Genomic DNA, 16,384 nt, shown 5'->3' with positions numbered 1-16,384 from the left:
AGCAAGGAAAAATAGCAAGATGTCACTTGCTACCAATGTGGATGCAAAGGGCATAAAAAGCCTGGTTGCAAGTATTTTAAAAAGAAACAAGAATGTAAAAAGCAGATAAATGCAAAAGGCAAAAATAATGAGAAAGATAGAAACTCATACCCCTAAAGAAATTGAGAAGGCAAATGTGGTATCTAGGGTTGTCACTGAAGAGAGAAAAGAAAATGAAGATACTATAGATTTGTTGATTGCATCTTTAAATCCACATGCTATGACAATAGAAGACTGTGAATCACTAAAAAAGATGTGATAGATACCTTGTTGGTTGCTCATGATGGTTTGTCACAATCGTGGATTGTTGATAGTGGTGCTTTATTTCATGTAACTCCATCTTTGGACTGTTTCTCTTCTTATACAATAGAAGACTGTGAATCACTAAAAAAGATGTGATAGATACCTTGTTGGTTGCTCATGATGGTTTCTCACAATCGTGGATTGTTGATAGTGGTGCTTTATTTCATGTAACTCCATCTTTGGAGTGTTTCTCTTCTTATACAGCAGGTCACCTTGGAAAAGTTTACCTAGGAAATAACTATGCATGTGACATAGAGGGAGTAGGCACCATAGACCTAACTCTTGAAAACGGTCAAGAATTGTTTCTTCATGATGTTAGAGATATACTTGGCATCAATAAGAGTTTGCTTTCAGTTAGGCAATTAGACAACAAGGGTTACTTCACTACTTTTGGTGGTGGAATGTGAAAGGTGCAAAAAGGATCCATGCGTGTCACTAGAGGTAGTAAAAAAGGAACTTTTTATTATCTGCATTGCAAGGCACTTCCTAGAAAGTTTGTTGCCATTGCAAAAGTGTAGTCACACATGGAGCTATGGCACAAGCGTCTTGGACACATGGGCCAAAAGGGCTTGCAATCACTCTCTTCACTTGGAAGAGTTGTTGTGAAAGATTCAATGCTTGACTTTTGTAACAGTTGTATTTTGGGAAAACATATAAAGAGTCCATACTCTCATTGAGCCTCTAGAAAGGCATGTATTTTGGATTTAGTCCATTCTGATGTATGTACCATGTCAATAAAAACTCATAGTGGTTTCCGTTATTTCGTGTCTTTTATTGATGACCGCTCTAGAAAGCTATGGGTTTACTTGCTTAAGCAAAAAAGTGAGTCATTGGACATTTATAAAAGGTTTTATGCGTTTATTAGCACTCAAAAGGGTTTAAAACTAAAGTGCATAAGAACAGATAAAAGGGGAGAGTATGTATCAAAAGAATTCAATCAGCTTTGTAATGCAAACAAGATTAAATGGGAGCTCATTGCCCCTTATAATTCGTCATCTAATGGTGTGGCTAGGTAGATGAATCACACTTTATGTGAGATTATTCGGTGCATGTTGTCCACAACTAATCTCCATCAATCGTTTTGAGGGGAGCCACTTAAAACCACAATGCATATTTGCAACTAATCTCCACATCATGCACTTTATAGTGACATCCCTGAAGAGGTTTGGTCTGGCAAACCTGCTTCATATGACCACTTACGGGCCTTTGGCTGTGAATGCTATGTACATGTATCTGTTGATGGGCAGAACCAAACTTGACATGAAATTCATCAAAGGAAAATCAGTCACTTGAACAACCATTAGCCACTGAAAATTCAGCCCCGTTTGATGCTGATTTTGATTATCAGTGTGTCATTATTGAGCCGGATGAAAATGGGCAGCAAAGGGATGCTGAAAATTCTTGGGCAGCATAATCAGCATGCTGAAAATGAATTATAGCAACTTGAAAATCTAGTTCAGCAACCAAATAATGAGGTTATTAACATTCCTTTGGATTCTAAGCATGAAAAAGAAATGTTAATAACAGATCATTGGGTGAGAAGGTCTACATGTGTCAAAAAACTTATACAGAGGTTTGATCCCTCTTTGGATTGCATTTTACTAACAGATGAGGGTAAGCCTCTCACATACAAAGAGAGACAATGTTGTGAGTTAGAGAAAAAGTGGGAGCTAGCTATGCAAGAAGAAATGAAATATTTGTATCAGTATGACACTTGGGATTTAGTCCCATCGCCCAAAGATAGGAAAGCCATTCCTAACAAATGGGTCTATAAAATCAAGTGTGTAGATGGCAAATCCAAATACAAAGCCAGGCTTGTGGCTAAGCGTTATACACACAAAGAGGGGATTGACTTTCAAGAAGTGTTTACACCTATTGTCAAGATGACCACTCTTCGTGTATTGTTTGTCACTGTAGCATCTATGGATCTAGAGCTTGATCATCAGATGAATGTTAGAACTTCATTACTGCATGGTGATTTAGAAGAACTGCATAGTTGTCAAATACAAAAGGTACAATAAAATACAGACTAAATGGTACCTTAAGATTTAATAAGGTACGGTACGATATTGGTACAAAAAAAAAAACTTGCTTATTTTGGACTAAGGATAATAGAATAGATGTTTCATGTCTAAATAGCAATGCTATTAGAGTATATAAGATAAATACTTGGGGATAACATGCCAAAACTTGATGCTGCATGTGCAACATGCACTACTGCTACCTACAACTTACAACTACATAGATGGGAGTAGATACTCATACATGAATGATCATATAGATAAGAGAAGTGTGGGCTTGAGAGAGAGAGAGAGAGAGAGATCGCGATGGCGGGGAGAAGGCTCGCGCTGGCACCGCCTGCTTCTGTCGCCCTGCCAACGGTCGTCTGACCTGTCACGCTTCGCCGTTTCGCCCTCCGCTTCATCCTGCGCCCGTCTGGCCCGTTGGGCGCCTGCTCGCCAGCAGTCGCTGTCGTCCGCCTGGTCGGCGCCCGTCCGCCCTGCGTGTCAGGGTTTCTGCCCGCGCCCGACCCCTGCCCTGCGCCGTTGCTGCCTCGCCCGTCTTGCAGTCGGACCTGGGCCCTGTTGACCGTCGCCGCCCCTGTCTTCGTTCGTCGCCTGTCCAGCCCTACCATCCTCTGCCCCCCCTGTGGTTCGCCCTCCTGCACGAGCACTGTCAGGGTTGTGCCCTGTCACTCGCGATATTGGGACAGGCCACGCCTGAAGCCGCTTCTCAGTGCCTGTCCTGTTTTGCCTGAGAAGGCGCGAGAGAGAGAGCGAGAGAAAGAGAGATGCTGCCCTCGCCCGTCAGCCACCGTGGTGGTCGTCCCAGACTTTTAACGCCCGCAACCTGTCCGTGTGACGTCCTGCGGGTCGTCCTCCGCGTGTGCGCAACCAGTTTATAGGGGTGCAGCTTTCTAACACAGCTGATACTGATCTACATTGTCGGTCAGTCCTTCTTCAAGATCAGCTCGTCGTACACGATGGCTGGTTTGGATCTGGATTTCATAGACCAAACGGTGGCAGCACTTGGCCCGGACTCTGATGCTGAGGAACCGGAGGATATGGTTCCGTGCCCTGAAGAATTGCCCCCGGGTCTTGACATCCAGCCTGCGGGTAAACGTACCAAGCATACCCCGGAAGAGATAGGTGTTATTCCGGATCGTTCCTATGCGCAGGTTGCTTCGGATTTTGTGGACTCTCAGGAGGTGGACTGGGAGCATCTGTTAGAATTTGCCAACACTCTGCTTGGTGAATATATTCAACATAATTAGGAAGCCTTCTCTAACTCTGCTCCAGACGATGTTCTGGAAGCTACCGTCGACCCAAAAACTGTCCTACGCTCCTTTTCGGTATTTTATGATCGCGCGGTGATACTCTTCTTCACTGGTCACATCCCGCTGCTTTCCCGTATTCGCCAATGGCTGCAGAGTCTGCTACAAGGGGAATGTGTTGAAGAGATTTTTGTTGGATCCCGAGGTTTTTTTGAGGTCCTCTTGAAAACAGAGACGCACCGTGCTGCTCTCCTGTCTAAACTGCCTTTGTTTTTTGATTGTCGGTTGGTTCATGTGGTTCCATGGCGCCCGATGGCAGATTTCCAGCGCCTCCTGCAACGTGAATGCCCTGTGTGGGTAGAAGTGGAAAACTGTCCGGCTGTTTATTGGCCGCTATTGAAGGATGCTATGGCCGCTGTGGGCACGGTTCTGGTCCCTCCCAGTCTCAGGGCTATGAATCGCAACCGCTTGTGCATGTTATGGGATACTGCAAGGAAACGGCCTGCGTGGTTACGCCTCAATTGCTCTGGTATGCATCCGTTACACTTTCGTTTGAAATGGGGCAATTTTGCAAGCCATTGCTTTTCCTATGGACAGTTGGGGCACTTTATGGCTGAATGTCCAGAGCAACAACACGTTTCAGATGCGGGTCATGTTGCTCCGCCCATGGAAGATATGGTGTGTGATGCTTCGTCGTTGGATACTATCCACCCGCCCCAAGTTCTGGCCAAAGGCAAACAACAGGTTTCGGGTCTGGATTCCCGTGCCACTGATTGGGTTGAAGTTCATCCAAAAAAAGGCAACAGGATTGGTACTGGCATGGAGAGTACTGTGCCTACTACCTCACAAGATCCCATGCGAACCTATATGCACAGGAAGGAAATGATGTCTTCTGAGCGCTCTGCTCCTGCTATGGTTTCTTCAGCTCCCCGTCATCAGCCCGCCAGGAAAATGTATTCGGATCGCCTAAAGGGTCCACCTGCCCAGCTGGCTTTTGATACCAGAGGCAACATTATTACTCCGTGGGACCGTCGTTACCCACGTTCCAACCCCAAGCAAGCAGATATGCCGTCTACTTCCAAATCTAGTCCTCAGAACTCTTTTGCGGTGTTGGCGGATTTCTTGGATGAGGGAGTCCTGGACATTCTCGCCGACAAAGTCAAATCGAGGCAAGCTGTGCCTCGTACCTGATTGTGTTTTGTATACACATGAAAATAGCCACGTGAAATGTGCGAGGAATTTGTTCTCGCCACAAACAACATGCCATGTGGACTGCATTGTATGAGAATCAGTGGGATGTCCTGTGCACTGTTGAGCACAAGAGTCATAGTGATGCCGGTAAAGTTGTGGATTGCCATGGCTTTCGTTTGTTCTATGCAGGAACACAGGCCATGCATTACTCGGGTGTGCTCATGATTGTACATGCCAAATATCAGCCTGTTCTTATTAAAAATGATGTTCATGGCCGCTTTTTGGTGGTTGAAATCTTATTCGAAGGGGAAATCCTATGGTTACTTGGCCTCTATGCTCCGAATGATTCGTTATCTCGCCGGGAGCTTTGGCAGACTTTGCAGACTTCCTTGTCACTTGGCAGACGGGGCTTCTTCATGGGGGATTTCAATATGTGTGTTGATTCTTCCCAGTCTACATCGGAACACTCGGTCATGGATGCGCCGGAAAGTCGTATGTGGCAAGAGTTGGCTCTTGCTGTTCTTAAGCAAGATCTTTGGTCCTGGCTACACCCGTCTTCTCCAGGCTTTACTTTCCATTTGGCCCAGTATGCCACAACATGGTCGCGGTTGGACCGTATATATATCATGCAGAATGATGATTTTCTACCGGAGATGCTCGAAATAAAAGTGTTGCAGCAATATGTCTTGTCGGACCATTTCCCTCTGCAGTTCGAGTTGCCTGCACAACCCATTACCCCCTTCAAGCAATTTCTGGAGAGACTCCCTTTGCGTTTCAACTCGTCCTACTTAAAGCATACAATTTTCCAGGGCTATATGCAGCAATTGCTTGACAGATTCTTCTTGGACTTTTCCTCTCAGGGCACTACGTCATTTGAAAGATTGCTCTCTAATGTGCAGCGGGTTGCTCGGCAATATGGGATCTATCATGCCTCTCTTTGTCGGCGCCGTCGACAGGCAGCGGAGGACCTGCTGGTTTTGGTTCGCTCCCTACTGGTGGACACTCCGGATGATGCATTTCTGCTTGCACTGGCCATGCGGGTGGCCGATCTTATTAAAGAATTCCAGTTAAAATCGTATCAGCAGGCCAAATTGCAATATCTGACAGAGACTTTGCAAGATAGTGCATATCAGACCCATAAGTTCTTTCGAGCTCTCCATGCCTCTCCTGCTCGAGAGAATATGACCAGACTCGAGGATGCACAAGGCCACCTTATCCTGGATCCACAGACTATTGTGCATATGTGCAGGAATTATTTCCGTGACCTTCTCGGTTCCGCTTCTCCACCTTCCGCCCAAATTACTCAAGCCCGTTCGGTTTTTTATGACCTGGTCCGCAATCAGCTTCCGCAGGACATGCAAGCTACTCTGGAGTCAGATATTGGTGAAGCAGAGGTTATGGATGTCTTGTTACACTTGCCCAAAGATAAAAGTCCGGGTTGGGATGGTCTCACCCATGAGTTCTTTGAAGCTTTCGCTACCCAACTGGCGAAATCATTGCAGGCTTTGTTTCAGCAAGTGTGGGAAACGGGGCTCATGCCTCCCTCATGGAAACAAGGACTTATTAAACTGCTTCCAAAAGTTCCTTCGCCATCTAAGTTGACACAGTGGCGCCCCATTTCTTTGATGGGTTCAATGTACAAAATCTTTTCCAAAGTAATGGCGAATCGGCTCCATAAGCATCTTCTTGCCCTTGTGCACCCCCTCTCCAGTATGGTTTCATTAAGGGCCGAAATATTCTACACAAAGTTTTGAATGCCCAATTGGCCATTGATTATGCCCGGCATTCTAATCAGGAGGTGGTACTGATTCAACTGGACCTGGAAAAGGCTTTTGACTATCTGGACTGGTCTTTCGTTGCTGACCTTATGTCTGCTATGGGCTTTGGTGCTCGGATGTCTCGTCTGATCTACACCATTAGCGCTGCGGCGTCTTCGCGAGTCATGCTGAACGGAGGTGTCACTGAGCCATTTGTCCTTGCCCATTCTATCCGACAGGGGTGCCCTTTGAGCCCTTTATTCTTTGCCCTTGGAACACATCCAGTTCTTTCCATGTTATCACATATGGCCGCCTCCTCCCAGTTGGCCGGACTGTCGCTTCCTATAGGACAACACTTCATTGGCCAATCCCTGGCGGATGATACTTTTATGATTTTGCGTGCGGATAAGGATAACCTTCGAAAAGCATTGGATGTTTGGGGTCTCTTTGGTCAGGCGTTAGGCCTTCGTATCAATGCGCTCAAATCAGCCATTCTAAGCTGCACGGAGTCGGATTTGCAGTCCTTGGACTGGCAGGGTCTGGTTGTTCCTCGAGGTTCCATTGTCAGACATCTTGGATACCCTTTGGGTGTTGATGTTCCCCCAAAGCAGCTTCTGCAGTGGATTTCTCAGAAAATGGTGGCCAAGTTTATGTATTGGAAGTCTCAGGCCTGGCCTTTTCATGTTCGCCTCAAAGTAGCCCAGATCATTATGTTGCCAATGCTCACATATTTCTTGCCATTGTTGCCCTGGACTTCTACGACTCTGAATACTCTCACTCAGTCTATTCGCTTCATGCTATGGAAGAAGGATTCATTGCATGCAGGTATTTCCTGGATCTCCTGGTCGCATGCGTGCACCCCCAAACGCATGGGTGGCGGAGCTATTTTAGATGCCCAAACTCACATGCAGGCACTTCGTTGGTCCCTTTTCCGCGCCATATGCTCGGATGATCATCATCCGTGGGTCGCTATCGCCCATTATTTCCTCGAGGGCCATGGGCTTCGGCATGGTAATACCCAACTCCGGAGTTCTTGGTGGCACGTTTTGAATGCTGATTCGCGGTTTTCCAGTTCTTCTTCATCGCTGCTTACTCATTTGGTGTCTTCCTGGAAACACGTCCTTCAAAAGGCTCAGTGGCACCCACCGGCGGATCGCTTGGCTACTAACTCTTTTCAATTGGAATTATTGGCAGTCTCGCGTTTACTTTCGCGGGAAGGTAAACATGAGCTTAGACCACAATTCAACCGAATGGCACGTTTGGGCTTGTCTTCAGTTGCGGATGCCACCCTTGTCAGTCGCAATGTGCTTATATCGTTTCGTACTGCTAGACGGCTTTTTAGGATCCCTCGTGGATATAGGCCTTTATGGGAACAGCTTCTGACGGTGATCCAGAGCAGACAACCCTTTCTTGCTCTTGCTTCGGATCATCCCTGGCAGGATTGGGACCTACAAGGCCGGCTGCATTTGAGCAAAGCTTCTGCTAACCAAGTGTATCATCTTCTGATTAAAGATAATCAATGGCTAGTTACTAAAGCGAATGCTTTATGGGGATTGCGCAAATCCCGGTCATGGTGGAGGGCAACTGTGATGGAGGGCTGGGTCAACATGACACCCTTTAAATACAAAGTCTTTCTTTGGAGAGTGATGATTGGGGGTCTTCCACTTGCTTCGGCTCTTTCCAAGCGACGAATCTCCAATGGCACCTGTTTCTTTTGCACCACTACTATGGAATCCGCCCGCCACCGATTTATTTCTTGCCCCGTCACTAAGAAAGTCTGGTTATTTTTGTCGGCCGTTTGGCGAGGGGTGGTTGGTATCACATTGCGCCCCTTTGATTGGGTTTTGGGCCAGCCCAAATACCCTACTCCCGCACAGCCACATATGAAGCTCATGTATCACTTTCTTCGATACTGGGGCTATTGGCATAACTAGACCATTCGGAATGCTTTTCTGTTTGACTCCGCCCATAATGTTCAGCGGCATATTGTAAGGCTTAAGGGCCTCTTGTATTGGCAGTTAGCTCTTCTCCATCGTTCTGATTTGCTCTCTACGGAGGACTTCCGTCCTTGGCATATGGCAATTTCCTCTGCATCCTTGCCATGAAATTGTAACTTGTAGTACTTAGCACCTCTTCACATGATGGCTTGGATTGTCGTCATGTTCTTGTAATCAAGTAATCTTGTATTTTTTTCGTAATTAATACAATTACCTTTTACGAAAAAAAGAGAGAGACAGGCTTGAGAGAAAAAGCGACCCTTCGTGACCCTCCCTGCATAGCGAATTGATCTCAGCCTCTCACGCTTGCCTTCTCGCACAGCTAGCATCAAGTCCACAGGCATGCGCAACTCTGCTCGGCCCCCTGTGCGCAGGGCTCAAGCGCACGCGCGCACATACACACACACACACACAGTGTTGTCACCTGCGCTGGCCCCTGGTGCCTACCAACGTGACCTGCACACTGCCTACCTGTAATCGTGCTGCTCTGCAGCGTGGAAGCCTTGACTAGCGTATCACAGAATTGCCAGGATCAAAGGGTGCGCTTGCAGAATACGTCCCTGCACAGGCCAGAAAACAACAATAACAAGGACAGACAGATAGACATTTTACAAGGACAGATCTGTGCCCAGGAGGCAGCAGATTACTGATGAGTAGAGACTGTAGACAGTACATTCTCCTGTTGCACGTGCAATCTACCCCTATGCACAGACAAAGAAAGCAGACCCGCCTCTATACACACACACACACACGCACACACACACAGAAAGAAGAAAGAAAGAAAGTTATATTAACGTCTACAACAGGCCAAGTTGGCCTATGAGACCAAAATGTTGCATACAAATGTCTGGGAGAATTCAAAAGTCCCAGTGAAGCTAACATTTATGCTATGTTGAATTAAATTGAGTAGGTACAAAATGATATCTGGACTAGATACAATCTAGAGGTACTCCCAGTGCGGTGTGGAACTGCTCCTGGGGTGTTCATCCTAGGATGTCCTGCATGGGTCGGTCTAGCATGGAGAGGCTAAAGCGGTGGGGTAGGGCCCTCCGATGGCGGCGTAGTATCCCTTGTATCTTCGACCAGTGTCTTTTGTGGGGACGGGGGCCGGCGGGGCGTGGGCACTGGGCTTTACCTCTCGCTGTGGCTATTTCTAAGGTGGCCCCCGGGGGTCGGGAGGTCGGTTGGGTTGGTGGGGGCTCGGTGGTGGGGAGGATAGCTGGTATTTGGTAGAAGTCGTTGAGTGTGCGTTGGTTGGTGGCTCCTTGTCTTTGCTCCGTGGTTCGTAGGAGGTGGTCTCTGTGGCGTTGTATTTCCAGTAGAAAGAGCCCCAAGCATCTCTGCTCTTTGAATTCCATCACCTTGGAGAGTGGTCCGAATCCTTCGCTGAATAGGCAGTGGAAGCGTCCCCGGATTTCGTAGTACACTGGGCATCTACAGATATAGTGTTCCTCTGTCTCTGGCTCAAGATGGCAAAGCTGATAGATTCGGTCTTCTGGGAGGGGGGGGTTGGCCCCGTATCTGCCCATTTCGACCCGTAGTTGGTGTGAGGACGTGCGGATCTGTCCGATGGCACTTCTGACCCCGTGAGACAGGTGTGTGTCCATGTAGCTTGGGCGGGTGATGAAGCCGTCCGGGGAGATATGCAGGAAGTGTTCTCGGTAGAAAGCCTTCTTGGTTCCTAGTTCTGACATGGGGGTCACCCATGTCCTAGCGTTGTCTGTTTGGATGATATCCATTCTGGTGATGCGATTTACCTCCTCTCGGCTGAGCTCCAGGTGTGGGCAGTCTAGGCTGTATTGTAGTGGGGAGAGGTGGTCCATGTGCAGGCCATGGAGCCGTAGCCAGGTCTCGACCAGTATATTCAGAGACTGCAGGGGCAGGTCGCATTTTACAGGCAGGGAAGGTGTGACCCTCTACAGGACTGAAAAGAGGAAGGAAGACTGCGCGACCCTCCTCAGGCACTGTCGCTCCTGATCTGTGACTGCCGTAGCCCTATGGAAACGCAGATCGTGCAAGACTGCAAGTCAATGAGGGTTTACAGCTTGATGACGAGCAGAGCACGATGGCGCACTGAGGCAGATATGATATTTCTGGGTCAAAGTGCAGCGCAACTCTCTCTCTCAGTAATAGGTAATTGTATTAATCATGAAAAAGATACAAGGTTACAAGATTACAAGATTACAAGATGCAAGATGGCTCTAGTCCATCGTGCATAAACCAGATAGAAGACTCAACACATAATCTTTGAGATATCACAATCAAAGTACAAAGGAAATAGATGGACTAGAGGGGGGCAGAAGAAACAACAGCGTGCCAAGAAAGCATATCGTGTCTAGGGAGTATCCACCAACTCAATCAAGTCAAGTTGCCAATGAAGTTCTTTCAAGCAAACTATATGATTTTGTAGTCTTGATGAAGCATAAAAATGAATGCATTCCTCACAGTCCATATATGCCAATAACCCGAGAAACGTAAGAAATTAAAGAGCACTTTTGTATTGGCCTGCACAGGATCCACAATCTAGGGGTATCCAAAGACCCAATCTTTTGGAAACATTGATAGTCCAACCACTTGGAACCAAATGGCTGATAGTAGTGACCAAACCTTTTGCACCAGCAGGCAAGTAAGGAACTACTGGCAGGCCCATTTCACATATGGAGAGGAGATAGTGGAGGTAATCTAGAGAAATGTTTACTTGGGGATTACATTTTCAGGACCAAGATTTACTTTCAAGAGAGCACTAGAAGATAGATTGACATGAGGCTATGCAGTTCTAGGGTCAATGGAGAGCCAATGCACATGCCTATAGTTTCAAGAGCCTCAAACGTAGCTCTGGCTCTTAGACACTTTGGTGACACCAACACTTCTGGATATAGGGTCCCCATATGGGGACTGAGCCTCTATTATATGAGGAGAGCCACACAAGATTAGCCACTACCCAAGGGGAAGGAGATATATAAGGGATGGGAGCAAATGGAAAGACCCCTAGTATTGATGATTTCACAGGTGATTTGGAATAAGCCCTCTGTACCACATGAGATTATCAAAGAAGAGATGGGAAGAGCAAAGATGGAAGCCCCACCCTTTGTGGCAAAGGCCCTCTTCCAAACAGTGACTTTCCTACATAGGCTCTGGACCTTGCCAAGAAAGAGATACTCCCAGCTCGCTCTAGAGTCATCTAGACAACTAGAATTATAGGGGGATACTGAGTGTTGGTATATGCTTAGACGGAGGCATGGTTATGGCATCATGGATTACACATGAATCACCTCCCACCACTATAGTATAGCTTGGATTGCCCTCACTTGGAGTTCAGCACCAAGAGGAGCTGAATCACATCATCAGGATGGACATTATTCAACTACACATAGCTAGGACACGGGTGACACCTACTAAGGATCTGAGAACAAAGGTGGCTTTCTACCAAAAGCATCTTTTGCACATATCTCCTGATGGCTTTGTTGTCCACCTAAGATACATGGATACACAACTGTCTCATGGTGTATGATGCAACATTGGACAGCTCCGTGCATCCTCACACTAGCTCCGAATCGAGACAAGTAGATGCGACGCAGACTCCTTTCCCCCAAAGCACGGGATTAGCAAGCTCTATCAGCTTGAGCGAGACACAGAGGAGCACTACTTATGGAGATGCCTGGCAGACTATGAAATCCAACGACGCTTCCATTGCATGTTGAGAGAGGGATTTGGACGACTATCTAGGGTGATGGATTTCCTGGATCAAAGATGTCTCGGGCTCTTCTTACTAGAGCTACACCACCACAGAGAGCACCTCTTATGGACCCAAGAGCACAGACACAGAACCACACACCAATGCACATTCATAGAGTTCTACAAAGCATCAACTACTCCCTCCACCACAAAGCCCCCATCAAACCAACCAGCAGCCCCACCACAAGGAACTGCACTAGAAACAACCATAGAGAGATGCAGAGCCCGTCGCCCATACCTAGCTGGTCCATGCTCCCATAGAAGGCACCATCTGCAAATATAGAGGATACTACAATGTCATTAGGGGACCTACCTCATTGTTTTAGCTGCTCTAGGCTAGATAGACCCATGAGAGATATCTTCGGATGAGAGTGCCTCTTGAGCAATTCCACATTGTATCTAGCTTAGACACCATTTTGTACTCATGAGTTATATATTGTTTATTGTTTATTTTCCATTTAGCTAGTCATGGCATTAGATGACAGCTATTGGGGGACTTGGGAAATTCCCTAACTTTCAGAAGTAACATTTTGGTCTCATAGGCCAATTTGGCCTTTTGTAGGGGTGCACATCTATGTTTCTGTGTGCGCACACACGCACACATCCATGCATGCATGCATGTGTATGTGTGGGATATGTAATGTGTAGGGGGTGCACATGTGCAGCTCAGTTGGAGATGCCTTGGAATTCAAATCCTTAAGATTAGATGCCACATAGCTAGGCTGACAGTCTCACCACCATGGACTATTGTGAGTATGGAGAGCAAACATTGTGAGGAATTTCAAAAACTCTCTTAGCCAACAACCCATGCTAGGCAGGTCAGACAGAAGATTATTGTGGCGATCTATAAATATACCCCGTGCTCGACAGTCTACAAAACACAAAGTAGTCAATTTTGCAGCCCACAATGGTCAATACAATCCCCAACACTACTCATTACACCATTAAGTAATTTTATGACTGCAGATCATTGCCAGAAGTTGCAGTTTAAAAAGCAATGGAATTAACTTTCAGGAATATAGTGAGAATAAGCCTAACTTGATGTCTTTTATGAATGCAAAGTGGAAGTCAAGGTGCCACCTGAAAACATTGTGAGCGTGAAGACAGCCTGCCAATGTCAGACAAGGCCCTCAAGTTTGTTGGTGGATGATAAACACTATTCTCAGGTTCAAGGTACACATCACGATCATTATCTGTACAAAAATTCACACTTCAAATGTGCTCTTACATTCCATTGGATTGAATACCCAGAATAGTGTCAGTGAGAATTGAACCACAGGCAGGTTCTACTGGCATGATTATTTTGAAGGATCAAAGACTTACTATTTGCCACATATTCTGTGTTCTCATAAACTGCTGCTAGTCCCTTCAACCTTTTATCTAGGTCAGACAGTGCACCTGCTAATTTAATAAGACCAGTCTAACAACAAGTTTTGGAGTTGTGTCAGTTCCAAACCTTTCTTGTTATGCTACATGCAATCAAAAACGAAGTGTAAGCCAGCACATACACAATATGAATACCTCATCTAGTCTCTGCAATCTAGCACGATCATCCTGCCAAGCACCAAAAAGGACCATTGGTTAGGATAAGTGAAGACCGAATTTAAACAATCCCAACAAGGATTACTCCATGACCTATTCTGATCTTTTCTACACCTGTTTGAAGGCACCTATAATCAGGGGAAACTTTTTTGCCAAGCTTTTCCAATTTTCATTGACCATGTATAAAATTCAAGTGAGATTTTCCATATTTTTTCTACATTAGGCAAGGATTTTTAAGAAGAAAAAAGCCTTTATGCACGTATTGAGGCCCAAATATTAAGACTTGAAATGCACTAGAAACATCTGCTTCTAAGTGCACTATCTACATTTTCGCCATTCATTTGCATGTTCTAGAAAATAAATTATGGGCAACCAACACCACCAATGTAGCAACGTGCTTTCAACACAAAGGGATACAATGATCATAATTTTCTTGTCTTGTATCCAATATGAGACTTGAAAGACAAAAATATACTCCCCCACTGCTTTCGCCAAAACAGATGAGCAGTTGCAAGTGTCACTCTACAAATGATACGGTCGAAGGAAAAATTAAGCCAATTAGCAAGATTTAGAATGCAAACTTGAAAGCCAATTAGATACACCTCAAGCTCTTTGGGGTAACAGGGCAAGATTTTAAACAGCCATTTCTTTCTTGTCTTGTACCAAAAATGGACCATGTTTGTGCTAAAGACGATTGCAATTTTGAGATGAATCCAATCATGAGACATTTGAAAGAAAAATTAACACCCCCTGAATCTTTTTCCAAGTTAAAGCTTCAAGAAACAAAAAGGAAATACATTAAATGGCCTTTTAACTTCTAGTTGTTGTGTCAAGAATGAGTCATGTTTGTTTTCAAGAGGATCAACTAAGAGGAATCCAAATGAGACACTTCAAAGCCAAATCGATGCTTGGAAAATTTTAAATTATGAATTCTCAATACCATTGTGATGTGCTTTCTTATGAACTACCCCGGAGGTCAAAAGCTATGGAGGAGACCCCTTAGGATGATATTCAATGCCACAACAAAGACCATGGTAGTGACTTGGGAGGCTATAGCGTGGGTCACAAATAGGAGCCCAGCATGTGGCTATGAGGATCTTCCGAGAAGCCTTTATTTCCTCATCCTTGGATCACAAGTTGTATTCATAACGGAGACTCTTTCGAGGATTTCGATAAAGATCATCCACTCTCTCCAAGGGAGATGGGAGAGGATGCAAGGCAACGTTGAGAGGATGAGGAAGAGAAGAGAGGCCTTCTTGGGAACCTAGTACTTGGGCACTTTCTTCCACACTATCCCTCAGATGGTCTAGCATTATAGTTGACCAAGGTGCGATCAATAGATGTTTTTCAAAAGATTAATATGTTAGACTCTTTGAAAACTGGCCCTATCTCACCTTGAAGAGATTTCAAGTACCTTCTTCAAGCTTTCAAGATAAAAAAAATTCTTTTTACAAAACATGTAGTTGCTAGCATGATATAATGATCATGAGAAAATCCCAAAAGTTCTTATATGTGTTTTCTTCTGTTTGGACTTCACCAATTTCGCTAGCATGCAATGTCCTAGACTTCGACAATGATCTTCCATTTTGCATCTAGGAATCAAGAGCCTCTTATGTGATTTTCTTCCATGTGGACTATAGAGTTTTAGAAAAGGTAGTAGAATCTTCAAGCACAAGAAATTTTAGTACATGTGCATGGATACAACAGTAAGATGGTACCAAATTGATTTTGCTTTTTAGGATTTCCAGTTTGGGTGACAAGGAGATAATATATACAGTTTTCTCTTTTCCTAGGCCATTTCTACCATTTGTAGCTTTTCTCTAGTATTTTGTGAAGGTAGAGGCTGAGGCCTCTTGTGCCTTAGAATCATTGTTCACTCTTTGCAAGCATAGATGCAGGACCAAGCATCCACAATCTTTGTTTTAAGCTAGATCAAGGTCATGCAATATGTTTTTACAAACATTTCACTTGTTAAGGATTGCTCCTCATAACAAGCACATGCATAATACTAATGATTGTTATGTGTGTTTTTGTATATATGCATTGTTCTTCACATACAAAAAGGATATCAGAGATGAGATGATTGTTATTGATGATGGTTTGCCACATGCAGTGGAAGAAGCAGTACAGCATGAAAGGGCTGCTGTAAATGCAGCCAAAACAGTCCCAAGATGGCTGTTACAAACTCTCCAAGAGAGTAAAATGGATGCTCTACCTCAACACACTTTTAGGGTTGCCAGAAATGCAGAAAATGATGCAGGGGAGACACATTTGATTGATTTTATGGAAGTAAATGATTGTGATGAGCATGTGTTTATGAGCTCACTATTGGATGATGATGAGCCTACTTCCTTGGACGAAGCTCAGCAAGGCGTACATTGGATGCAGGCCATGCAGGATGAGTTAGACTCTATTGCCACTAACTCTACATGGGATCTTGTGGATTTACCACCTGGCAAGAAGGCCATTGGCACAAAATGGGTTTTTAAACTCAAACGCAAGGCTGATGGTACAATTGACAAGTACAAAGCACGGTTGGTAGCAAA

At 45.2% G+C, this 16,384-nt stretch overlaps 1 protein-coding gene across 3 annotated transcripts in view; it reads right to left on the bottom strand.

Moving 5' to 3' along the window:
- The window catches only part of LOC148030780 (uncharacterized), a 56,692-nt gene that overhangs the window by 4,430 nt on the left and 35,878 nt on the right, over nt 1-16,384 (bottom strand). For all 3 annotated transcript variants that reach the window (XM_087685617.1, XM_087685618.1, XM_087685619.1), the window contains 3 exons: nt 13,818-13,850; nt 13,620-13,716; nt 13,377-13,489 (listed from right to left, as the gene is read on the bottom strand). In XM_087685617.1, the coding sequence (XP_087541743.1) occupies nt 13,377-13,489; nt 13,620-13,716; nt 13,818-13,850 (243 nt within the window). The remainder of the gene's footprint in view (nt 1-13,376; nt 13,490-13,619; nt 13,717-13,817; nt 13,851-16,384) is intronic.

This window comes from Lygodium microphyllum, chromosome 9 (genome assembly GCF_053477565.2).
Source record: "Lygodium microphyllum isolate KBCC chromosome 9, Lygodium_microphyllum_v1.1.10, whole genome shotgun sequence".
NCBI lineage: Eukaryota > Viridiplantae > Streptophyta > Polypodiopsida > Schizaeales > Lygodiaceae > Lygodium > Lygodium microphyllum.
The sequence above is the reverse complement of the archived record's forward strand: the minus strand, read 5'-3'. Positions and strand labels throughout refer to the sequence as shown.